Source organism: Panulirus ornatus, chromosome 38 (assembly GCF_036320965.1).
Source record: "Panulirus ornatus isolate Po-2019 chromosome 38, ASM3632096v1, whole genome shotgun sequence".
In the NCBI taxonomy this organism is placed as follows: domain Eukaryota; kingdom Metazoa; phylum Arthropoda; class Malacostraca; order Decapoda; family Palinuridae; genus Panulirus; species Panulirus ornatus.
In genome coordinates, this window is record NC_092261.1 from 2,794,754 (window position 1) to 2,822,230 (window position 27,477).

Here is a 27,477-nt window from a genome sequence, read left to right on the forward strand (position 1 = left end):
CGACCCAGCGCGACTGAGAGCTCTTCCAGGGGAAACTTACAAAGAACCCGGCGGCCCCCGGGATCCCCTCTGCGCAAGCGCGGTTCCTGGGCGCCACGTTCGGATGGTTTTCCCCATGATCGATACTGTCATCTCGCCTTTATGTTGCTCAAGCATAACCACTTATAGGCCCGCATGTTGAGGGTGTGGAATTATCCCAGATATGTGAGTTGGCGAGAATATGGCTCGAGTTTAGATATAGTGGAGAACGATTGTGGAGTAGATATTCTTGTTTCAGGTTGGTCTGAGGTGGGTCTTTTGGCTTACTCTGAGGTCTGCTTAACCAAGGTCATCCTCGGTTTGGGTACGTTTCCCCTCATCATCCCCCAACTCACTCATACTCCTCATTACTTTATATCCTTGATTCTAATCTCTTCACTGGCTGAGCACCCTCATTCACTCTTATCCTTTGATAAATCATATCCCTCATTCATGAACTTTCTTCATTCATTGCTCATCTCTCATACCTCTTCCTCACTTTTTGCTCTTACTGGGCTAATCAGCAAGGCCCTCATTCATTGATATTCCTGCCTCGTTCATATTACTCATCTCGTATATCTATCGTTCGTACATACTCACATCTTTCATCCTTTACTCATATTTAATCACCCATTCACACCTCTCTTTTTCTCCATACTCTTGCCTTTCACTCTCATCGCTCATATTAGACTCATGCCCGCTATTAGCATACACTCACAACATTTACTCATCCGATTAACATATACTCATGTGATTAACATATGCCCATAACTAACAACCGCCATTCACTTAGTCATATGCCTCCCTCACAGGTACTCCTCATCTCTCGCTGAACCCATCACTTACTTGCACCTCCCACTCATCCCCTCATTTACTCATACCTTGAGACTATTCAATTTCTGAACCTCGTCACTCACGCTTACCCACAAGCGTCCGTCATTCGCCTCATTAATTCATACGTTTCCCTGGACCGGGTTTTTAAGCTAAGCAGCATCATGGATAAGTTTGAGTAAAGACTTGACAAGTACTTCGCCTCACGTCCACGACTCCTTAGTTACATATAAAGTTTACTGGTCTATTTCTCGTAAGTCATATGTTTTATCCTTTTACTCTGTACTCCTCCCCTTTAAACACAGTATACACCGCCCCTTTCTGAACTTCCATCTTATGGTCATATTAACATTCTTACTCATTTCCCATTTACTTCATCCCTTTATTCATTTATTTTCATAAATCACATACTCCCTTCTGATTGTCTCTCATGGTGTTTATCCCTCACTGACTCATAACCCAGACTCAGTCGTACTCGCCACTCATTCATGTGCCTCATTCGCACATAACTCATTTTCACTCGCCATGGTCGTCAATGGATACCACTCACTCAGTCATTTGCTTCCCCCTCATAATTTCTCGTGTTAGTGCTTTAGTTACTCAATTTTTGGTAAGTCGTACTCTCATCATACACATATTTATCCCTCAATCACTCACACTTAGTCATTCGATTCTCTCACTTCTCACACTCACACGTTCGCTGATATTTGTTGATCATTCCTCACTTTTCATGTTTCAAGTTTCAAGCTGAGCTCACTCATCTGTCATGCTCATTGTCTTCAATAGCTCCATGCTCCTCATTTTTACCCTTAACCCAATTACTTATCTCATTACTTGCACCCTTTACTCACTCATACTCTTTACTCATACCCCTGTCACTCATACCTATCCCGTATTGGCACTCTTTATTTCTTCATATCCTCAAGATCAGCTGTAGTACACTCACAGTTACCTCATAACCCTCACATACTCATCAGACACTCATATCCTTGTAACTCGTACCGAGATTGTATGTCTGTGGACTGGATGCCAAGAGCCCACGTGTAGGTGAGGCAGCAAGAAACGACAGTTAGCCGGGCCATAGGAGTGAAAGTTGACAGCAACTGAAGTGCTGGCTCACTGCTCAGCCGTCCTTTAAGCCCTCCCGATACCCAAGGAGGTGGGTACCTGTGACGTACCTCCCTGGCCGAGAGAGAGAGAGAGAGAGAGAGAGAGAGAGAGAGAGAGAGAGAGAGAGAGAGAGAGAGAGAGGCTGGTCATCAGGTGCGGTAATCATTAGTGGGAGGCTGCAGATAAAAACAGTACGTGAAGGAGGGTTGTGGGGGGGGGTCTGTGGTGTCCAGACTGACAGCAACAAATTGGTCCCTCCCTCCCCCCTTCCACCCTACCAGCCTGCCAGGCCTCACCTGGGGAACATGGGTCGTCTCACCGGTGTTCTCCGTGCACGACACGAGCAACAAAGGTAGATAGTCGTGCAAAGCTAAGATTTCGACCTTTACTTTTGGTGGGAAGGGTCGTTGTTCAGTTCCTGGGCCGCGTGGAGAGGGTAGTTCATCCATCCACACGGAAGTAGCTGTTGGCGCGGCCCTGGTGAGACAACTCAGTATGAAGCGGATATTTTCCATTATGCGTTCCACATAGCCTGATATGGCCAAACTTTCCAGCAGGCAAATACAAGACCACTGCTCCTCCATCCTAGGCGAAGCTGTTTTTTGTGACAATATCAACTTTCCAGGAAAACATTCGTGATGTACATTTTCCTAAAGATGAGTTATTGAGGACATGATTTAGACCCACCTTATATTTCAGCAATCATGGACAGGTTTGATATGGTTTCAATCTTTGTGGGTTATATCGTCGTCCGTCCAGGGACAGCATGTTGACATGGTTGGCAGAGGCGTTAGCCGACTGTGAGAGTCAGCAGTAGCTCCAGTGTGGCCCAGATGCTGGTGGGGGTAATGAACGCAGTCGTGGCGTGAGATGAGGTCTATTTCACGTTGAAGTGACTCTGACATTACAAGTGGCAGGTTTTGTTTGTGACGGTTTGGCGTTGGCGCCAATTAAGCACATTTTACCGACGGGCAAATAGCCGATGTCAAGAGTGGGCAGTACCAAACAGTGCATGGGTTCGTCCCACTAGAGGTGAGTGTCATATTCTTGATACCTAACAGGCAAGTCAAGTAGCAGATGGTGATGGCCAAGTAGAATTAAGAATGGGACGGTGTCAGAGCTTCTGTGGTCTGGTCAGGAGAAACCGTAAGAGATTCTTCAGCGGAAACTACTATGAACCGGACGTTCATGAAATTATACTGTGGTAATGAGTTACTATTGAGTGTATTGAGGTCGACTAACAAGTGTTGACCGGTTGTCTCTTATTGTTCTAATAAGTGTGAGTGTGTGGCCGTGTGAGGAGGAGGTAAAGCTTACACTGGAAAATTTAAACTAATGGGTGACAAACAAGTGTAATGAAAATATTATCATTTACCTGCGCAAGAATCTCGTAACGTAAGACAGATTTCCCGTTGGTGGTGTGAGCTTACGGTTTTCTGCTATTAAGTGGTTATTTCACATTGTTACATTATTTTTTAATACTAGATCGACGTATTTAATGGGAATGGGATTTGTTGATAAGATTGTGAATATCGTAATAACAAAGGTCACGGGTAAAATTTGTTTTGCAACAATTAATTATCTGTAATGAAATTGTGATATTACTGCCCCCAGATGCATAAAGATATGATGATTTCTCTGGTATATTATTTCTTTATACAATTATTTTCATTCTTAAATAATTTCATGAAATTAATGTATTTTGTAAGATGTTATAAGTAAGACTCTGTGTATCACGTATGTACGCAGTAGACCTGGCCACCGTCATCAGAAACAGTATTTATTACGATATACGAGACACTATGAAATTAATGTATTTTGTAAGATGTTATAAGTAAGACTCTGTGTATCACGTATGTACGCAGTAGACCTGGCCACCGTCATCAGAAACAGTATTTATTACGATATACGAGACAGTATAACCAGTATAACCAACACATAAGAGAAAATGGGTCATCTTATCAAATTATACAGGAGTGTCTTCACGATCTGGTCAAGAGGAATCGCGTATCTTTCTCGTGAAGCAAATAAGAATAATTATAACATTTATGCATTCTTCTAATCTTTAAGGATTTGAGACAAAAAAGATAGTGCTTTATGTTTGTACTGTATGATTTATCAAATGTTGTTATTCAGAAAGTTTTTTGAATTAATTGAATATTTCAAAGCATAGAATTCTTGTTCATGTTCAGGTGCATCCATGCACTATATTCTGCGTGTTTTGCTATTCTGGAAATTGTGATCACACATATGGCGATAGCGATATATACTGATGGCTGGTGATGTTGTTACACCCTAGGTACACATACTGGTTTGCGTAACCAGACACTGTATGTGATTGATATGATAGTGTTCAATGATTCCATGAAGTTTATCAATCATAGGTATCTGTTTTCGCATGTTTGCTTTTACTTCCATGTTTTTGTGCAGATCCTTAATTCATATAAAGACTTGATAGCATACTGACCAGGTCACTTAATTGACCTCTACATGTGCAATATATTATTCAGATTATTAACGTTAATTCAAGCAAAAACTGCAATCAGTAAAAGTTGGACGAGGAATGGGGACTATGCTTTCACTTACAAACAATAGATGGCAGCACATCGCGTGCGGCGGGACGTGGCGATGGTTTCCCATGTTGGTAGTGAAGGTGTCCCTCCACTGGTCATTGACTGTGAGCCATATAAACAAACGAGATGATGCCTCGGGGAACATCTACAGTGCAACTGGGAAGCACTCAAGTTCTTGCAGTCACAGACTAGTTCATGACAGTGGGTGATGATGGCCAGTCACTACATTCATCAGCCATGACAGCGTCAGAGGGACAGGTATGAGGAGAGAATCCGAGTTTGAATTTATGGGATGACATGAAGAGATTACCGGATTTGATGACGGTACCTGAGGAAGGATGTCACGAAATATCAACATATAAGCAATGTAGTGATGAATGGTCGTTGAGAATGTTTTAATACATATTAGCTGATAATGTAGTAAAGCTCTAATTTTAGGGGCACCATGGAAATGACATGAATTTGAAAGAAACATAATGGACTCCTCGTACATGGTGGAAGAGAGTCAGACCAGGGGAGCGTCAACTTGAGCTCTGCGTTTATCTTACTAAGGTAATTACATGATAGGGGAAGATTATGATAACCAAGGAAATGATACAAAAGTTAAGTGAATAACCATTAGAAGTCAACAGACCTGTTCAAACTTCACATACTCTCTATGAAGAAATAGAATTTGCTTAAACTTTGTGTATTGTAGTCTGATATACAATTACCATTGATGTTATTTTCCCTCTGCTGTATTAGTTGCATGCAGGGGTAGAAGTTAAGCACAACAACAAAAGTAATTGAACAAACCTCCCATCATCTGAATGCAAATGACACCAGAATATTTGTTTATTTAACATCAAGATTAAGGTATGATAAGTTGCGAGTGAATATGAAGTGTTTTTTTTTTTTATTTTCGGAAGTGATTTGGTTACTTCTACCCCACATTTTCTCTGATCTTCAGAGCCATCCATACTGTTACATTCATTAACAAAGGGTAAAGACAAATATTCTGTACCATGCTTCCTGGTTTAATTCCTTTTTATTAAGCATAAGTAGTCCATTAGTATGCTTTTTTTCAAATTCATCATGCCCTCTAATTAGAACTTTACCTGTATAGTAATGGTTTTCAGATGCATGTATTTTTAGGAAAAATTTATATTCATTCTTTTCATCAGCTTTATAGAGAAATGCAATAAGTCATATGTAAGGAGTGGAACCCAGCATTCATTATTAATAGTTTTGACATGAGAGAATGTAGTATTATTGTTTTTACATTTTACTTTTTAGGCTACATGAGCCCTCAAAGTTACTATACCTTTTGTCTGATGGCTTACAACCATAATTCTGGAGATGGTGAGAATAGTAGAAAGATTACACATGTCTTGGGTTACCTAGCTTGTCATCTTTACAGGAAACTTTACCTAACCTTCCCAGTAGCATTATTCTCAATATTTTAGTTGAAATATACCAGTAAGTGTAGCTGTTACTGTTAATTTACCAAACAATGATTTTAAAAAGGTTTGTGTCAAATATTTTTGGATCAAGTGTTAGAGACTGAGTGTGAACAAATGTGGCCTTTGTTGTCTTTTCCACCGCTACCTTGCACACATGCAGGGGGAGGGGGTTGTTATTTCATGTGTGGCGGGATGGCAATGGGAATGAATGAAGGCAGACAGTATGAATTATGTACATGTGTATATATGTATATGTCTGTTTGTATATATATGTATATGTTGAGATGTATAGGTATGTACATTTGCGAATGTGGACGTGTATGTATATACATGTGTGTGGGTGGGTTAGGCTAACGCGGGAGACAGCGACAAAGTAAAATAAATAAATAAATGTTAGTTTTGTGCAGCATCACCATTTGTTTCCATTTTGAATGATAGTTTTACATTAGTAATGTACATAGTGCAGTGTTAAGGGAAACATTTTTTTTGTTGGGGGTTGCCTTAGAGCATTATATTTACACAACGGTGATTATTAAGTCAGTAGGGATGAGAGCTATGTAGTCTAGGGAAACTGTGGGATGAATTAATGTAAAAGTTGGGGAAACAGTTATAAGTCAACAAAACACTAATACCTCACCTGACATCCATCAGCGGCCACGATTGACCTTGATTTTTAATGTTTTATTTGTAATATATTAATGAAAGAGTCTCTGTAATAATACATTTTTAACATGAAGGATCAGTATTATACATGAATAAGTAAAGATTTACAACACAAACTGTCGTCCTTAAAGTTTATAATGCAACCAGTATACTCCAACTTTTATGATTTATTATATATTTTTTGAGGGGAAGTACTCTGCATAACATGTGTATTGCCCCTTTTAGAGAAATGTTTCTCTCCACTTTCTGGATTGATATTGATTAGTTGTGTATATAAAGCATGTCAATTATTTGAGTATTTATTACATAAAGCCAATATGCAATCTCATTTTACATCTAGTCTGGTTTGACATGAATCATTGAATTTGTTTTAGTAGTGAACTAAAGATAAGCTGCAGAGAACTTTATTTTACTGAAGTTTTCCTTTTGAAGGATGTCAGTGTAATGAAAGGATTGGACTTTCATAATTTTTATATAGGCAACACGAGTTAGCTGGATTAACAACATTTTACAGTGAAATATATCAACCCTTTTTTTCATTTAATCCCTAGTGATTAGCATTCAGAAGAATAACATTGATTATAAAAAGTCAGACTTAAGGAGCTGAAGTGGAAAAGATGTTGTACTTGGCTTTTTTAAAGGTTGTCATGCATATTCTGAATATTATTGGCAGTGGATGGAAAGGATTATAGTCTTATAAAACAAGTTTTTTGTTTCGTTCGTCTTGTGTGGAGTACAACCTCAAAGCTGTGGGAGTCTTGGTGTTAGAAAATAGTGATAATGATGCTTCAGCCTTTTTTAAAGCACTTAAGAAAAATTTTAAGCTTTGTAGACTACGAAATTTTCTTTATTTTAAGATGCTGATATATTTTAGAATTGTCATTGTAAGTCTGCTGCATGGTACAGTACTTAACACAGCTGGTCCTGCAAGGTTTTCAACAGAATAACATATGCAGCACAAGGCAAATCCGCCACACCATTGTAATGCATTACAATGCAAGTTCAGTGCTTGTCTACCCATCCCGTGTTATATTCTTTATAGATGTGCATGTGTATGGGGGTGGGTTGGGCCGTTTCTTTCGTCTGTTTCCTTGCGCTGCCTCGCGGGCGCGGGAGGCAGCGACGAAGCAAAGAAAGGAAAAGAAAAAAAAAATATATATATATATCTTTTTTTCTTTCAAACTATTCGCCATTTCCCGCATTAGCGAGGTAGCATTAAGAACAAAGGACTGGGCCTCTGAGGGAATACCCTCACCTGGCCCAATTCTCTGTTCCTTCTTTTGGAAAATTGAAAAAAAAACCGAGAGGGGAGGATTTCCAGCCCCCCGCTCCCTCCCCTTTTAGTCGCCTTCTACGACACGCAGGGAATACGTGGGAAGTATTCTTAATCCCCTATCCCCAGGGATAATATATATATATATATATATATATATATATATATATATATATATATATATATATATATATATATATATATATGTGTATATATATATATATATATATATATATATATATATATATATATATATATATATATATATATATATATATATATATGTGTTTCCCATTTTAGAAAGTTAATACAAGGAGGGGAGGATTTCCGGCCCCCCGCTCCCGTCCCCTCTAGTCGCTTTCTACGACACGCGAGGAATACGTGGGAAGTATTCTTTCACCCCTATCCCCAGGGATAATATACATATATATATACATGCAGGAGGGTGAAAGGAGGGCAAGAAATAGAGTGAATTGGAGTCATGTGGTATACAGGGGTTGACGTGCTGTCAGTGGATTGAAGCAAGGCATGTGAAGCGTCTGGGGTAAACCATGGAAAGCTGTGTAGGTATGTATATTTGCGTGTCTGGATGTGTGTATGTACATGTGTATGGGGGGGGGGGGTTGGGCCATTTCTTTCGTCTGTTTCCTTGCGCTACCTCGCAAACGCGGGAGACAGCGACAAAGTATAAAAAAAAAAAAAAAAAAAAATATATATGTATATATATATATAGATATAGATATGGGAGCGGGGATATGGAAATCCTCCCCTCTCATTTTTGATTTTCCAAAGGAAGGAACAGAGACGGGGGCCAAGTGGGGATTTCCCTCAAATGCTCAGTCCTCTGTTCCTAAAGCTACCTCGCTACCGTGGGAAATGGCGAATAGTATGAAAAAAAAAAAAAAAAAAAAAAAAGATATCCTCTCATCATTTTGATATTTTTCCTTGGGGTCTAGTAGCTAGAGCTGTCTCTGCAATCTTTATCTAATTCTAACAATCTTTTGATTGAACACTTATGAGAATTTGATAAGTAGTATTGTGTTGTGCTATCATTTGTTAGTTTTTTCAGGTGAAATAACATAACCCTTTACTTATGATAGCTCTCTTTTGTTGTTGAACAACACTTTCAGTATCTTGCACACTGAGTGTGGATGTATTACTTTGTTCATTTTATCTGCTTTTTTCTTTGCATGTGTTTAAGTTTTGGTTCCATGAATTTTAAATTGGCAATGAACAAAGATTTTAGGGGCGTTTAAAACATTATTTTAGATTTTTTTTTAATAATCTTTGAAATTTAAGTAATGAAGGAATCTTATCAGTGAAAACAATATTGTAATCTTTTAGAACCTTAAATTCTGAATTACTGTAATCCTGTAAGGTAGGATTGTTTAAGATTATTATGACAGTGACTTGTGATGTTCACTCTTCAGATTGTTGAAGAATGTTGCAGCCTGTTAAACAAAGATGGGTCATAAAAAGCAAGAGGCAAGTTACTCAAGGTAAATAAAAGGACATGGAGGATAAGGAAGAGGGCATGAGGGACAGCCATCTGAGCCATCAAGGCAGAAGCATTGAGTCTGCCATAGCCTCTTGGAGAGGCACTGAGTTTGATGAAGGTTCTAAAACCCTGGAGAGTACAAGAATGTCACCTCCCCACAGTGGCAAGTCACAATGGAATCTTCAGAGTCAAGGGTCAGAAAAATCTCATAGCAGCCCTTCTGATGTGGTGGAGCATGAAGCGAGTAATAATGACAAAGATGAATCAGACACATTTGAACCTAGCATTAATACTTGTAGTAGAGGATCGGTCAGAAGAGATGGAAATTCTGGAGATCCAGAGTATAGAATAAGGAAACATGAAGAAGTTAATCCAGATGAAGAAACAGACTTCAGTAATGATCCGAGCAATCAAAGGAGCTATATAAGGTCTAGTACTAATGGAGTTGATGATGATGAAAAGGGAGAAGAGACCATGTTTGAAACAAGTCCTGATGAAACAAGTTTCAACACATCCTTATACTCGGATAAAGGAAATGATAGCTCATCTGAGCTGTCGATTGATCCTGTGGTTTGGAAAAAATTCAAGTTCCTCTCCTCTATTTTGAAGGTAATATTCAGCATACTTGTTTAACTGGTTATAGAATAGATATATGAGGCAAAGCTATTTGCTCTTAAAGCAATTCGTGCTTTCTGTGGTTCAAATAGTTATAGTCATCAAAAAGATATTTAAGGGCTTGGCTGTGATGACAGTGTCAATCTGTAACTGCATCCTGGATCATTTTATGTCACGTACGCACAACAAGTTTTACTTTTTAATCTCCACCCTTCTCATACACATTGCACACATTTCACATTACATGATGTATGAACTTGTTAGAAGGTGAATGGTCCTCTCAATTTTATCAGTGCTTTAACATCACTTTTTTCAAGGAAATTATCTTTGAGGCTTTTTAACTTTATTGCTAACATTGTCAAGGTGGGCTTCTTGTGCAGTTTCTTATTGGTGACAAGCAGCAACATGAAGTATATATTTTCAGGGACAGCCATAATTGTTTGTATTACTCGTTTATGGGTTTGTGTGAGATTGTAAAAAATATTTTATGTAAACAGATAATCACTTGGGGTGTAAATATAAACTGTAGCAGTTGTATCATCAGCAGGGAAATTATGGGCTCATAGTTACACTCATATTCACACATTCTTAGCATTATTTGTCAGTTTTTTCATCTTTGAAAGTTATATGTTTAAAAAGTATCAGATTTAAATTGATATACTTGCTGAAAAGGATCAGATTTAATTTGATATACTTGCTAAGTACAATCAAACTTCCCATCTCCTTAAAATGTGTCTTGCCCCTTCTTAGAAGCTGCTTCTCACATATCCAGTTCTTTTAAGCGTTGCATTATCTATCGTAATTTTTGTCTGTTGCACACCACTGCACTTTTGTTAGTGACATAGATCTGTGATTGAGAGCAGCCTTCATTTCATGTCTTTCAAAGATACATGCTTACTTTTTTTATCTCTTTATATCCTGATTTTTTTTCTAGTTGCACACCTTTGCATTTTTGTTAGTGACAGCGATCTATGATTGAGGGCAGCCTTCATTTCATGTCTTTCAAAGATATCTGCTTACTTTTTTTTCACTCTCCTTTTGGTACAAAATTCTTATAATATGAAAATTGAGACATCTTTAGTAGCCTTTAATTACAGTATGCATATTAGTGTAAATTATATTACTCTTGAGCCATTGTGATCTTTTTTTATTGTATTCTATTCTATTTTAGTTTTATCTTCCAAAGAAATATTTTGATGCTCTGAAGTAATAGCATACTTTTTACGTGTTGTATTTGCACTAAACAAAGTTTTAACATAAATTTTCAGATTATTACAGTTCACATCCCTGCAAACAATAATCAGTTATATGCCTTATCTTTATCTTAACTAGGAAACGCAGCATAATTTGAGGGCAATGGATGACCTTATTTTAGAACACCGTCGGCTTCAAGATTTGGCTAACCTTCAGAGAGAGCAACATAGAGCATCCACAGTTGTTAGCCAACTTTCCATTGGAACTTCTCAGGTGAGGTCTATTTTGCAACTTGTTAAAATTTTGTGATTAAGAGTCCCATTTTCAGTTACCTAACAGTTAAGGTATATCAGAAAATGTAAATATTTCTGAGTTAATGTGTGTTTATAGTTTATACTCATAGTTGGGCAGTGAAACTAGTAGATTGGTCATCTTAGCATGTTTATTAAGCAGAAGAGACTTAACTCACCTTCTCCAATGCCAGCACAATCATAGCATCTTTCATGCTAGCTTTCTTGTTGTATAACACTCAGCTTTACCTTATGCCACCCCAGCAATTTAGCTTTTATGTATGTGCCAGAATTTAGTCTACATGATACTTTTTGAGAGTGGAGGTAAGAAAAGATTTTGAGTAAGTACTATACCATAGTTTTAGTAAATATGTATTTAATATTGTATTTGGTGTGTGCAGTAATATATCTGGCTATCAAACATACCATTAAGAACTTGCAGTAGTTATACTAAACTTTTTATGAAGTTTATGTGTTCAGATTATAGGCTTTGGCTCATAAATTAAGAATCCATAAGAATCCAAAATCCACTCATTTTTTAGCCCCAATCATTATGGACTTTGTGTACTCTATTTGTAATATTAAAACACCCAGGTATCCGACTTTTCCAGCCATCTGATTTGCTGTATATCCTTCTGTGATTAGATGATCAAACTTTCTCTGTGTTCCTCTTGCTCTGTTGCTAGAAAGATTGGTATATATCAAGGAGGGACCTTAGGTTTGAAGAAACTCGTGATCTTTACTGTTGTAAATCAATTGTCTTGTGATAGATCCAAAGTCATGCTTTTTGAATTCCTTCATCTGTACATTTAAATTCTTGTGTATTGCTTTTATATTTTATTGTTTGTTGTGTTAAAACGTACATTTTTGCCTACATAGTGATGCCTTTATGAGAATGTCTTTTTTCATAGCACATGTGCAAACATTGCATATTATCAGGTGCTCAGCTGCAGTCATATACTAAAAATCGTGATAGTTTAGTGAACATTGCATATTATCAGGTGCTCAGCTGCAGTCATATACTAAAAATCGTAATAGTTTAGTGATTGATTTGCTTCCATTGTAGTTTATATCTTATTTTGTAATTATGTTAATAGTCGTAAAAGTATTGTCTCATTCTTCAATTGAATTCTTGTTATGACTCTTGTATTTGATTTGTCCATTTAACATGAACTGCATTTCACCCATAACTGTATACGCATGCTACTCTTGTATAATTTCTACAGGGGCTTGGTGATGGAGAGCCTAAAACTGATGAGGCCAAGTTGGAGGAGATTCTTAGTCTTTTGCACAACCTAACCCAAACATTGTCCTCGTATGAGCAACATCCCCTCTTGGTGAGCCATGCTTTCATGTTGTAACACTTATCCCATGTAGTGTATTGACAGGCATCTGTAGGAATATATTGAGCAGTATTTCTATGTATAGTTGAGAATGGTCCTATTTTCTAGTCTTATATCTCTGGGTAAACTGTGAATGCTTAAGGATAGTGCTGTTGATATTATATGAAGAATTGTGTTGATGCTTGGAACTGCATTTGTACTTGACAGCAGATTTTGAAGATAACTGGCAGTTATTTTATCATACTTAACATGGCAAAGACGTCCAATGTATGGGAAGTCGTAATACCCATTAGAGTAAAATAGCTGGGTGAATATTATGCTATATGCTGTTAATCACATTTTCCTCTTTTCTTTTATAACGAATGTTAATATTCATTATATGATTGGATTTCCAAGGAATTCAAATGCCATAAATAGAAACCTCATGGTTTTCCTGTGTTGAAAAAATAAGATAGAATTCAAAATAGTAATATCATTTTCTGATGGGAAATCACACTAGGAGAATGTTCTTGAAATATTGTGATGCACTCAGAGGGTAAGGCTGTATTCCCTATGTGTTTGTGCTGTATGGGTCTTGGCATTTTACTTGCAGTTTTTGTGAGGAAATTTGGTTGAGAAATCAATGCCAAGAACACAATCCCTCATCCCATTACATCCTGTGATTTTCCTAGTTATGTTCTCCAGGAGTGCTTGTCCAACATCAAGCAGAGATTTAGTGTACAGTGCAATACAGATATATTGTTGATATAAGTATTTAGGCAAGAAATACTGCTTGAAAATATTGTTTAAGTAAAAATGCAGTGCAGTAAATACATACAAGCATTCCTTTTTATCTTTGAGCTAGCCATTCAACATTATCTCCATGTTTTTTGTAGCTTTACTTCTAGTATGAGTGATCAGAGCTCCAAAAGGATTCACTTTGGAGGCAGGCTGCCCCTTTGTGTTTGCATGCTCACATATTTTTATCTTTGATATTGTGGAAAACCAAGAGCACTGGGGATATCAACACCATGCTGACCAGCATCAAAATGCCTCAAGTTTGATGTTTAATTGTGCCTCGAAAGCTCCTGATTTTTCTCCCCCATACCAGAAACTCAAGACTTGCTTTGGTACTTTCCCTCATGCTGTCTTTGTCCGCAGTTGAAGGAAGTTGTACTCAGTATTACAATGAACACTGTAGTTTGTTTGACCACCATAAATCACGTGCATCACACTGGCTGTCATGGTGGATGCCATACTCACCAGCAGACAATTTGCCTGCTGTTGCTGTGCACAGTTTTTGAAACATTTTTTCATAGTTACATTTTCTTTTTAGGTATTTTGTAGGTCACCATATGAGAAACACAGAGTAGTGGACCACTGGATAGCTGTGATTAGTTGTATGTTGTGTAAGGCAGATTGATCATGTAAAGAATTGCAGTGTAAGTGAAAGTTGTGCAAATGAATGCATTCTTATTGAAAGAGCTTACAAGCTTGTGGTAAAATAGCTCAGACAGATGGAGAGGATAGACAAAGAAAGACTGACCAAAATATTTATGGTTAGAAGTGGATGGACTACCTGGGTAAATTTAACCTGTCAGAAGTCATGATTATATTTTTGAGGCATTATTTTCTGAAGGTTCTAAAGTCACATATTTTTGCATGTTTTATCTGTTGTCATTGTGATTTATGTCAATAGATAAGATACTTGTATCTCTGTGAGGGATCATACTGTGTTGTGACAAAACAGAAAAGTTGGATATATTACTTGAAAGGAGCTGATGATCATGACTAACATGTTTTGGTGTTGATTGGAAATATTTTGTAATTTTTTCAGGCTTCCACACTTCGCCCTGCAAGAAGTGAAGCATCTCATCTTTCAGGAGATGCTCATCACCACCATGTACAACAAACTACCCATTGGCTTGAAAATATGAACAAGGGCCATAGTAGTACCATATCTGATAAACATGACCATTATTCTAGACATGTAGCCCATACTTATAGAAACCATCAGCCATCATACCAGCAAAGTCAGCAACCCTTTCCTTGGCAAGGAAATGTTAACATTGATGGAAGACCAACCGAGAAAATTGTCAACAGTTATGAACCTTTAGAACGATTGAATGATATTCCTGTATCATCACCTTGCTCAGATGCTGTGAACAGAAACTTAAGTACATTCACAGATGGTGCATTCCAAAGCTTCCAAACCGTTCATGATCATATTGGACTACATAGCATTAAAAATGGGGATCCAAGAAGTGCTTATCCAACTACTTCTCCACACTGCTCTGTAATTGAAAGAGGTATTGAAAAAACTGCCAGTATTAATGATGTTCATTTGATAGCAAATGATACATCACAATATTCAAGGGTATTCCCAATGGATTCCAATAGTCAGACAGATTATATTCCTGGACCATCACATGTGACTGTAGAATATCCAGCATCAAGTCACACAGGTGTGTTTCATTACCAGAATGGACATCATAATGACAGGCTAGATAGCCTTCAGAATCAAGACAATTCTCATCATCCACTTATGAAAGAAACTAGGTCACTGAGAAAAGATATTGACGACATTATGGTTAGGAAGCAGGCATTGGATTCTAGACTTCAGTCACTTATTGCACATCGTGCAACACAGAAGGAGCTGGAATTGATAGAGAATGAAAACTCAAAACGAAAGCAGACACGTCTGAGGAGAAGTCAGAGCTTGGAAGAAGTTGATAATAGGAAATTGAAAGCAAGGATTAAGAAATATAAAAGTCGAAGTAAGAGCTGTGAAGAGGAGTCTAACCTACAGAGAAAGACAGGAACGACCATTTGTGAAACTTACCTTAGCATGATTAATGAGGATCAAAATGAGTTTCCTAGCCTGTCTATGGAAAGCCTTGAAAATGAGGAAAAAATTAATGAGCTACAGAATGATGAGGCTGATTTGCCTGGTCTTGGAGATAGTGGACTTAGTAGTGAAATCAATTCTATCAATGCAACAATCCAAGAACTTATTAGAGAGAATCAGCAGTTGCATAAATTTCTTCAAGGAATGACTAGTGAATCAATTTTGAAAGTAGACCAAGAAAAATTGGCTCTTGAAGCTAGAATTAAATCGTTGAATGAAGAAAACCAGTCCCTGAAAAAGAACTTAAAGGAAGATAGTGTTCCAAAAACAGCAGATGCAGCCAAACATACCAGTAAAGCAGTCACTTTTTTCATAGCCCAAACTAGTGAAGAAGAACATGAGGAAGTAGGAAGCAGTAAAGATGTAACAGAAACCAATGAAGTGAACAGTGAAGATGATAAACATTTAAGCAGTGGCTTAACCTGTACAGTGACCAGTGTTATAGATCAGAGCTCAGGTGCCAAGGAGGATAAATTATACTCACTAAATAAAGAAGTGTTGGACTGTGCTAAGACTCAGACATTAGTTGTGGATGACTCCCAAAATAGCTTAAAGGTTGATACTGATCAGTTGAACCAGGAAAATCAGAAACATTTGAGGGTTTTAGAGCAAGAGACAAATATAGGTGTAGGTGGGAAACAAGTAACTGAGAAACTTCGTTCTCAAAGAGAGGTGGAGAGAGATGTAAAAGAGACTCAGAGCAGCTTGAAAGACCATATTTTTGATGAAGAATCAGATACTACAAGAGATGTGAAGAAACTTAATTTTGAAATAAAGAAACTCAGAGAAGAAAGAGAGAAATTAAACTTTAAACTTAGCGAAGAAGTTTCCGAGAGAGATCTGGAGACTGCAAAACTGGAAGCACAGATTCAAGCCCTGTCTGAACAAAACAAGCATTTTGCACAGAAATTAGTTGTAATTGAAAATAAATCTAGAATAGTTAAAATTGACAAAAGCAGTCAGACAGAGTCATTAAATTACCAAGTAAATTATGTCATTCCTGGTAGTGATGATGATAGCATTGCAACTGTTATTGAGAGAAGTGAGGATTCTACAACTGTCCTTAACCAGACTGCTGCAGGTGTCACTATTAGTGTAACAGCTAAAAGAAAACCTGATAATGTTGGTGCAATTCAGAATATCCCAGTTTCTCGTAGTCATGAAACATTGGTTCTTGCTGCTAATGGTACTACACTTACAGGTTTTGCTAATGACTCTGCTATAGCCCTTATTGAGAATGTAGCACCTGAAGCATGCTTAGACAAGGTTCTTGTTAAAGATTCTGCTGGTGTCAAAATTGAGACAGATACAAGCAGAAAAGTCATAAATCTTATTTGTAACTCTGATAGCAATGAAAATGCTAAAAAGAAGGCTATGCCTGTAATTGCTGATTATATTGCTGATGAGAATAATGACTGTATTTCAAGTATAGTTCATAGTCCAACACTAAATTTAACTGCTGAAAATATATCTGTTATAAATTCTGACCACCAAGAAAGTTCAGATGTTAACAACACTGCATTAGTTGATCAGGGTATTATAAGCCCAGTCATTGAAAAAGGTAGCATTTTCATTTCATCTAGAAATATGAACAGTGATAGAAATAAAGTCATTGCAGTAGACTGTACTCATCATGTTGATAACCAGCATTCGGGAATAGAGGATACCAAATTAATCCCACAACTAGAGGAGTTATTAAGACAGAATGAAGTAATTGCAAGTGGTCTGAAAGATTTAAAATCATCTGCTGTGACATCAGAAACTTACCTTGAATGCACAGTGATGAAAATCATGGAAAAATATGGTAAGATAATACAAAATATTGATGAAAGATTGAGTTCTGGTCAATCATCTTACAAATCTGAATTTGAATCAAAGTTGATTCAGTTGGCTAAAGAAAACCAGGAGTTAACCACAACCCTTGAACAGCAGCAGAAGAAAATAGACTTGTTAACCAATAAAAACACCTCACTGGTGAGGAAACTCAATTTAGCACAAGAAGAAGGTAAAGAGAAAAGTATTGCAGGTGTTAAGGCTGAGGGATCTGGTGATTCAACCCTTTTGATGAATCACATGGCTTCTGGTAATGCCCATGCTATCCAGGAAGTAGGTATTAATCAAGAAATAAGATATACGTGTTCAGAAGCAGAAGGAAACAAAATTGCGGGAATAAACACACTTCCAGAAGAAGCCTATAGTAAGGTTATTGAACAGTCAAATGCAAAATACAAAAGCTTAACAGGTGTGATGAAATCAGTGATTACAAATTCATCTGATGATGAAATTGAACTGTCACAAAAGAAAACAGATTCACCAAGACTAAGGCTTTCACGAATGAAAGAAGATGAAAAGGAATGTAGTACACAAATGAGGTCTCCTAACTCACCAGGCAGAAGTCAGCAGAACAGTATTCTGAAGGGGGGTAGTCCTCATCAGGTGTCTAGCAAAAGTTCATCCCAGTGCTCCATTGAAGAGCTGCCTTGGGCAAGAACATGCAGGAAGAGAACACTCAGATAACAGGACAAGGTCCAAAGTCAGAAGGACTGCTCAACTTAACTTTCAGAAGGGAAAAGGAGAACTGGATACAGATGTTAGAACAAGCAGGTATTATGCCTTTGACTTCATGAAGTTGCATGCTTTGTAAAGCATGTCATATAGATTAGAATTAGTTGCTACATAAATCACAGGAAAATAAGAATTTCTTTTTCTTTTAATTACATTAGGATTAGAAATAATTGCATTCTTTACAAGGCCCAGTTACTTAACTTATTTTTTTCCTTAGCAGATTAGGAATTGCACTGGTTATATGTCTTTTAAGTGCCCAGTAATTAATCTTTGCTTGCCTTATAAGGCTAACAAGAGGATGTGAATTATTGTTGTATACCCAGTAAGGCCTGTAAAGTCATTATTTTTCATTTTAGACAACTTATTTCCAAATGAATCCTTAGCCAGATGTAGATTGAAACAAGATGATATAGGTTTACACTTAAGGTGCTTATATTTGAGTTCCCCTCATAGTAACTTGATTTCTTCGGTAATATGGTAACATTTGAAACGAGTTTCCACTATCAGTGTCATAGAGTAATCTGGAATTTTAGATATGCATTTTTATTGCAGAGAAAATGAGTGGGAAACACATAATCTAAAAATCTTGATATGATAATATATTTTGTCTTATACAGATACAGATTGCTTTTCCCAACCAAGCAGGGTAGTGTCAGGAATAGAAAAACATCTCACCCATTTGCACATGTCCACTTTCTGTTTATGATGTAATGCACTAAAACCAGAGGATGAGCAAAGAATGAAGAAGTTATGTTGTTAGTGAAAGATATAAGATAGGTTTATGGATACTATCCATAAAGGAGTCCAAGTAGTTGGATTGAGCATATGAGAAAGCAATAGGAGGTCAGGAGAATGGTATAAGAACTGAAAAAGAGAGCAAATGTGTGATGGGTGAGTGATGTCTCCTTGGTTTTTAATCTGTTCATAGATGAGATGGTAAGGGAGGTAAAAGCACCTCTTTTTCTGGACACAAGCAAGGGTTATAGTCCTGATGGCTTCCATTTCCATGTACTAAAGGAGAGTTCCTCTGAACTTGCATTGTGCTCGCTCGTCTATTCTGTTTCCTCTTGGAAGCATGTGTTAGTACATCCCATCCCTGAAAATGGTGACCATTCTAACTCCTTTAACTATCATCCTGTTGCTTTGACATTACCATTTCCAGAGTCTTTGAATCACTCCTTGACTCCTCTGTACTTAGACATCTTGCATCTCATATTCTTCTCTCTGATCACCAGTATGGCTTCCTTAAGGCAAGATCCACTGGTGATATTCTTTCCCATCTCACTAATGTTTGGTCATCACCCCTAAAAAAGTTTTGGGAATCCTATTTAGTTGCCCTTGATATATTCAAAGCTTTTGACAGGGTATAGCATTTGGGTCTCACGCCTAAGCTTCCCTCTATTGACTTCCTCCCTCATGTTCAGCTTCCTCTCTGTCTGAGCTGTTTCCATGGTTGTTGAAGGATCAGCCTATCCTCCCTTCTCCATCAACAGCAGTGCCCCTCAAAGCTCTTCCTTGTTTTCTGCATTTCTTCTTTTCATCAACGATTTCCTTTCTTCCACAAACAGCCATATGCATTCATACACTGATGTTTGAGCTCTGCATTTCTTCAATTCTGCTCCTCCTCCTCTCACTTGATCTGCATCTCATCTTAACTTCCTCAGGAAACTCAGACTTGGAAAAGATATATCAATGAGTTAGACAAAATCTGGTTAAAGTTGAATGTCTCCAAGATCCAGTTTCTGCCCATCTCTCTCTCTCGGAAATTTCTCACAACTTTCCTTTATTCAAGAGTTTTGTAATTCCACCTCTCGATGAAAATGCTTAGTATTACCATAACATGCACTCTGTCTTGGAAGCCCCACAGTACGGAAATATCTAAGTGTGCCTTTAAGAAACTGGGAGTCCTGTTTGAATGTTGAATTTTCTTTTCTTCTGAACATTTTCTCTGTTTTATAAAGGATTGATTCATTCCTTTATGGAGTACTGCTCTCACATCTGGGATGGTTTCTAGCTCTGCATCCTTACTTCAGAGTTGAGTCGAAAGTGGTCCAACTTATAGACTTCCTCAGGCTAATCCCAAAACTTGATGCATTTGCCGTATGCCAAATTGTTGGTTCACTTTCCCTCTTCTGTAGGTATTACTTTGGTTTTTGCTCTCAAAAGCTGGCTGCTTGTGTGCCTACACCACTAGCTAGACCACACAGTATTTGGTAAACTGCTGTGTCATATGATTGTTGTGTGGCCTTTGGCAACTCAAGGGCAGGTCGTTTTGATAATTGTTTCTTTCCCAACAACTCAAAGCTATGGAACTCTCTTACTTTTCATTTCTTTTTGGAACTCTTAACTTTTCATTTCTTTTTGGAACTCTCTAACTTCTCATTTCTTTTCCATTAACTGTGACCTGGCACATTTTAAAAGAGGATTTTAACTTCTTGCATAATTCGTGAATACTTTCCCTTGTCTCTTTTTCCCTTTCATTAACCTTTTTAAATTAAGGCCTGGCTTTGATGTGGACTTTTGTCTGTGGCTTAGCTTCTAACATAAAAAAGAAAAAGAAAATGAGAGGATCAAAAGGCAGAGGGTGGGAGCATATAAGGTAAATCAGTTGCCATTTACATGTGATTTGGCTTTGGTGGCATTCTCCATGAAGAAACTCCAGAAGCTGCTGACAGAGCCTGGGAGAGTGTGTAAAAGGAGAAAGTTTAGGGTAATTATGAGTAAAAGGAAGATAATAAGATGCAGCAGGGAGTGGGATGAGTTGGTTTTAAGTGTAAATTGAAACAAGGAGGACCTGGAGGAAATGTTATGCTTTATGTGATAGCAGATAGAACCACGAAGGGTGAAGCCATAGTTATGAAAAGAGATTTTAAAGAGTGAGTGAAAGGAGAGATTATTTTCTGTTATGGCAAAGATGAGTATGTTAGAAGGTATAGTAGTTCAAGCATTGTGTAGATGTGAGTCTTGGAAGTGGGTTGATATGTTAGAAATGAAATACTTGAGGATGATGTGTAGCATGAGGTGTTTTGCTCATGTAAAAGGAATGGCAGTGTCAGAAAGAGGTGTTGTAGTAAGTGCAATCTGCTTGAGAGGACTGACCAGGATATGCTTAAATTGTTGTTTTATATGGGGAGGATAAGCAAAGAAAAACTGAAAATGAGAATGTGTATGTTAGAAGTGAGGAGAACAAGGGGATGGAAGGATGGAGTGAAGGAGGCTGAAAAATTGGGACCTGAACATTAATTGTACCTGTTTGGTATATGTGGACTACCATACTGTTATTGGGGTGAATCAGAGCATATGAAGTGATTAAAGTCTGTGGGTGATAGGCTCTGGTTTCAGTATGTTATGTGTATCAACTTGAGAGTGGATGTATGCACATCAGACCACTTTTCACTTGTTCTTGATGCCAAAGTGGGAATGGCTATTACATGTAAACAAATAATATTGTGACAGTTTTGAATAGTGTATCATACCTTTGGGCTTCTTTTAAACAAAAGTGACTTCATTTTTCAGAGAAAGAAAAGCAGATTCTTCAGGATCGCATTATTACCTTAGTGAATGAAAATGATTGCTTGGCTGCTAGACTTGAGGAAGTGGTTGGGGTTTCACGAAACTTAAGTGGACAGATGCATAATGCAAAGGAGCAGCTTGTCAAAGTGACAGCAGAAAAGGATGATTTGCAAAAGAAAGTCAGGTTGGTGTAAGAAAAAATATTATTTGGAATAAGTTGAGTGTGTTATAAACAGTACACATAAATGTGTAATGCCATAGATTTACTCATTTTTATATCCCTCCACTACAAAAGTGTATATATCCTTGTGTTTCTATGTATGTGTGTCAGTTTCTGGACATATACTAGTTAGCTTTATAACTCAAGAGAAATACATGATAACACCTTCAGACTTAATAAGTACTCTTTGCGAATTTGATTAATGTATTAGATTGTGGGTCATATAGTTGCTTTTATCTATCTGTCCATATCTCTGACACCTGTTCCCTTCAGGATCTTCCTCAAGGGGTTGGCCATGGCAGTGGAGTCTCCATAACTAGTGAACTTCATTGCTGCACCTTATCTTTTAATTCCTCACCCTTAATAGGCCACTGGCAAAGGGCCAGTCTAGCACAGTGTTTGCAGAGGCTCCTACCTAATGTTTCTACTGACTTCTACCTAATGTTCCTACCTACCACTTCTATCAAATGTTTCTACCTTATAGTCCTACCTAATTGTACCTACCTACTACTTCTATCTATTGCTCTTACCATTTTGCCAAAAGGCAGGGCTAGCACGTAGTACTTACCGCAGGAAATCTAGAGTTATGAAGATTGAGCTGTGTTAGTTAAGTATTGTCAAGTGTTGTGTGTGATAGGAAGAGAGATTTTGTGTTTGTGGACAAAATGCCAGCAGTCCACATGTAGATGAGGCAGAAAGAAAAGACAGCTACCTGGGTCAGAGGAGTGTAACTTGACAATCAATGAAGTGCTGGCTCACTATGCAGCTATCACAAACCCTCCTGATACCCAGGCAGATAGTACTGGTAATATACCTCTATGGTTGTTGGATGCCTACGATCTGCTACTAATTTTGCATAATAATATGGAGTTTTTCCAAGTCGTAATACTCAAGCATGCTGAATGCTGGAATGTTTCAATTTTTAGAAATATACTTATTTAGCAAAGACTTTTTGAAAGTATTCTGTTTAGAATAACTTATTTTCTTTACTTGGAGCCATATTAATGTCATACTTGTATTGCTATACATGTTTATTAGCCAATTTGTTGGGAATACAATTTCTCGTGTTTATGCATTCCTATGTCCTCTTGAATTTTTTTTTTCTTTATTAAGGTCACTTGAAGATGGGAAAGATGAATGCTCCTTGAGTCTGTCTGACTCTGTTGGCAGTTCACGACTTGCTCAGCAGCTCCGGGAACGAATTCGCAACTTACAGGTGAGTCTCACTTCCATCCATGAATTGAAATTCATAGTTAACATTAGGCTCATTATTTTCCATCATGAAAGAAGACATTTGAGGTGCAGAAACAGATGCTGTGGTTAACTAGTTTAAAGACTGAAATTAAGTTAGACTGTGTAATGGGCTCTCAAAAGACAATATTTATGAAGTGGATTATCACGTCTTGAATGTAGCCTCATCAGATACATGAGATAAGTAGATTTAAACCGTAACAGATGGTCTTCAAGGCACTCTTGATTCCAGTGAGTTAGTGGTTTGAATTTCAGTAGCGGTCAGCTGGGAAGACAAAATGTCCTTTACCCAAATCGAGTGAAGTCCATTATTCCTTTAGGATTGAGAACTATAATGACTTGTTCTGGTTTCAAAAACATCAAAATTTCTCTTCTCTGCTTGTCTTGCATTGTGAAAAGGCTGCATTATCCTTTCCCCTGTTATATTGGCTGCACAAGATCACGTTTGGAGAAGTGATCTTTTGGCTTATTATTTTGTTGGTATTAGCTTCCCCAAGGGAAACATTTGTTTGAAGATGGCAGATATTGTGTTGGGGCACTTTAGTGTACCATTGATTCACCTGCCTTCATAAGGCAGGTTGCTAAGCATAAGTCTGAAGTTTGAAACAGAAATATAGTTTCCCATCTCTTGTAGATATTGCACATAATAAATTGAACTTGTTTTATATTTATCATTTTTCCCCATTATGGAGAGAAAGATTATTCAAAGTATTCACATTTTCCATCCTTATTGCTGTCTCCTCAAAGCAGTCTTTGCTTTAGTTTTATGAATTAAGAAGTAAATATTCATCAGTGCCTTTTGATTAAAAAAATTAGTATTAGTAATCATTAATCAAGAAAATGCCTTGAAAAGTAACTGCCGAACTTATGTCAGTGCAAACTGAAATTAGCTTTTGTAATGAAGCTTGGGATGCCTCAAAAAACTAATGAAAGAGTAAACAAAAAGCAGCTTATTTGTCAAAAGAAAGAATAGCCTCTCAGTGGCCTTATTTTTTCTGTTGTTAATTTATTTCATGTGGCATTCTTTAAATGTCTTGTTCCATTAGTATGCCTGTCATATATTCTTAAACCCAGCACAGTTGGAAATTACCAAGCTTGCTCTTTCCTATTTAAATGTCATTCAGTTCTTCCTTCCTTCCCTCCTTTTTCATCCCTCTTCCTTTTATGGTCATTTCAATATATGGGAAGAACATATATCCGTCTTTTGGTATCAGCTTTATTTCACTTATTAGATAGAATGAATTGGATCGATGTGGTATATGGAGGTAGAGGGTAGGGATGGGTGATTTGCTATTGCTGGACTAAATCTGGTAAAATAAATTGTCATGGTAAACCATGGAGTATACTGTCTGTGTGGCTTATCAGTGGATAGTAAGGTCTGGTTTTGATACTACATTATATACAGCTGCTAAGGATTGTATGCTTATGAATGAGGCCATTTTATTTCTTTAACTAGTTAAAACAAGTGCAACTCTTAGATTAGGAATTGACTCCTTTTATTACATTATTAGTTCTGGCACCACTTTCTTTTTTTTTCTCCAGTTAGAGAGTATACTAGATTGATATAAATTTTATTTTTGCATGAGTTCTTATATTGAGGTGTGCACTTGAAACATTAGAGATTTGTGGTAGCAGCAATTACAGAATAGATAGAAAATGACCTTGTCATTGTCTTCGCATTTCACATTGGAGCAGTAAACACTCTCACTGCTAACTTACTAAGAAATTTTGCTGGTCTTGCTCCTTCACTTTTTCATGAAAAGGGATTCCATTGTATTACTATAAAGCATCTGCTTCTTTAGTTCACCAAACATTTTTCTTTGAAATCAGTAGTCCAAGCTGTGGTACAAGACACTCAGATGCTGTGTATCTGTATATAAACCTGAATTGTGTTTTTATTGTCAGGTAAGCCATTCAGCTTGTGGCAGCATTAACTATACGTATACCCAGTATGTGAATTCATATCAGAATTGAGTACAGTATTGTCAGTTCATACTTTTTCATAAGGTGGATTTTAGACCATGAATTTCAGTGCATACCAATTATATGAAGCCTTCACTAATGTTATTTTTAGATTGAAGTGGAGCAGGCATGGCAAGAAGTTCACCAACGCACTATGGAGAAGGATAAGATCTCTGCTGACAAGGAGAGCCTTGAATATACCTCTAGTATCAACCTTAAAATAGCAAAGAAGGAGGTTAGACAGTATATATGTTGCAGTGATAACAATTTTGATTGATTCCCTTTGATGGTGGTAGATCATAATGTGTATATTTGTTATGGTATTGAAAAAGATTCAAATATATATCTCATTTGTTGTAGACAATGCATTTTACTTTATTTTTGTTGATAAGTACATTTTCATCAGTGCTGTTACAGTCTTTTTTTAGAAACTCAGCTAATACTGACTTTCATTTTTGATTGGTTAGTTAGGCCATTCAGTTTATTCTTGGCCTAAGATTAGGTGCCTGAGGACTGGCAGGGTGCATACATTGTACCTTTGTATAAAGGCAAGTGAATCAAAAATTAATATTTGAATTTCATAAAAAAGGTCCAAGTCTGTTCATTATACCTAGTAACATGTCTAGGAGACTGGTGATTGAGTGAATAGTGTTGTGCACAAAGTAAGTGACTGGAGAGGAACAGTGTTGTTTCAGAAGAGATGATATGTGAACCGGGTGGTTTACTTTGAAGAATTGGAATGAGAAATACTTGGAGAGATTGACTTGGTGTATTGTATTTATGGATATGGAGCAAATGTATAAGATTGTTAGAGATGGCTAATGGAAGTTGCCTCAGATACATGGAATACACAGAAGGCTGCTAAATGCATGGCTGACATTTTACTAGGAGAATAAGGCTTATACGTGAGTACACAAGTTGGAAGGTAAGTGGGATTTGGTTAAGGTGAGTTTGCACCAAGGATATGTGATGTTACCATAGCATTCTAATCAGGTCAAAGATGAGATGGTGAGGCAGGTTAATGCAGGGGTTTTGGAGAAATGTGCTGGGAGCTAGGGAACATGGATGGTGAACAAGTTGCTATTTGCATACAGCTATGGTGGCAGACTCCAAAAATTGGTGACATAGTTTGGAAGAGTGTGTAATAGGAGTAAATTGAATGTAAGAATGAACAAAAGTAAGGAAATGAGGTGCAGTGGGAGGTTTGAGAGATGGGGGGGGGGGGGGGTTGAGTGTTTGGTTAAATGGCAAGAACCTGGAGGAAGTTAAGTGCTTTAAGTGTCTTGGAATGGATGGAACTTATGGAGCTGAAAGAGTTACAGGGTGGAAGATGGGGCTAAGGTCTTGAATGCATAAAGGAGTCTGTCAAAGGAAAGGTCGATGTCTGGGAGAGGTGATATGGGTGTATTTGAAAGTATATCATCCCTGGCTATATTGTATGAATGAGAGTCTAGGGTCTTGAATGGACAAGAAAGGAATAGGTTATATGTGTTGGAAATGAAGTGTTTGAGAACAGTGTATGGCATGAGGCAGGTTGATAGTGGAATAAAAAAGACATTGTCAAAGAGTGGCTTGGTAGACAGCATAGATTAAGTGGGCAGACTATCAAAGAGTGGCTTGGTAGAGAGCATTGATTAAGTGGGCAGACTGAGAAATGCTGAAATGATATGGACATAGGGAGAAGATTAGTGAAGACATGCTGACAGAGAGGATCTAGTTTGTTTGCCATAACCTTTTTTGTGCCACCACTCACTGGATGAGCATTGGGTGCACAACAAACTTTCCAGTGATACTGGCACAATTTAAATCAGTGTCAAGAGTAGTGAAAGTATGGGGAAATGGAAGGATGGAACAAAGGAGACTAAAGGGTTTGGGGGCCTGAACTTTCAGTTCAGGAAGATAGGAGGCATGCATTGAATAAAGTGAGCTGGAACAGTGATGGATAAGGGGGTAGTGTGCTGTCACAGGGGTGAACCAAGGCTCATGAAGTAGTCAAAGTAAAAGAGTAGTCTATGGGGCTTTGATGTGGTTTTGGTACATTATACATGATATCTGGAGGTTGGATGAGTGCAGATGTGTTCATTGTCTGTCACTGATGCTACCCTGTAAAGCAGGAAAGGCAGTTAGATAAAGAGGAAAAATACTTTTTGCTCTTAGTTGTATATTGACAGAGACAATATTGCATTTTTTTTCCACATGTATCTGCGACTTATCTCTTGGGATAGGGGA

The 27,477-nt window shown here is 37.6% G+C and overlaps 1 protein-coding gene across 1 annotated transcript in view; it reads left to right on the top strand.

The window, feature by feature from the left end:
* The first annotated feature begins 4,583 nt into the window (after positions 1-4,583).
* Positions 4,584-27,477, top strand: part of LOC139760796 (uncharacterized) — a 46,848-nt gene continuing 23,954 nt past the window's right edge. The window contains exons 1-9 of the mRNA XM_071684405.1: positions 4,584-4,790; positions 9,341-10,017; positions 11,356-11,490; positions 12,734-12,844; positions 14,667-18,180; positions 18,213-18,341; positions 21,819-21,999; positions 23,149-23,251; positions 25,361-25,483. Coding sequence (XP_071540506.1) covers positions 9,424-10,017; positions 11,356-11,490; positions 12,734-12,844; positions 14,667-18,180; positions 18,213-18,341; positions 21,819-21,999; positions 23,149-23,251; positions 25,361-25,483 — 4,890 coding nt within the window. The 5' untranslated portion in view covers positions 4,584-4,790; positions 9,341-9,423. The remainder of the gene's footprint in view (positions 4,791-9,340; positions 10,018-11,355; positions 11,491-12,733; positions 12,845-14,666; positions 18,181-18,212; positions 18,342-21,818; positions 22,000-23,148; positions 23,252-25,360; positions 25,484-27,477) is intronic.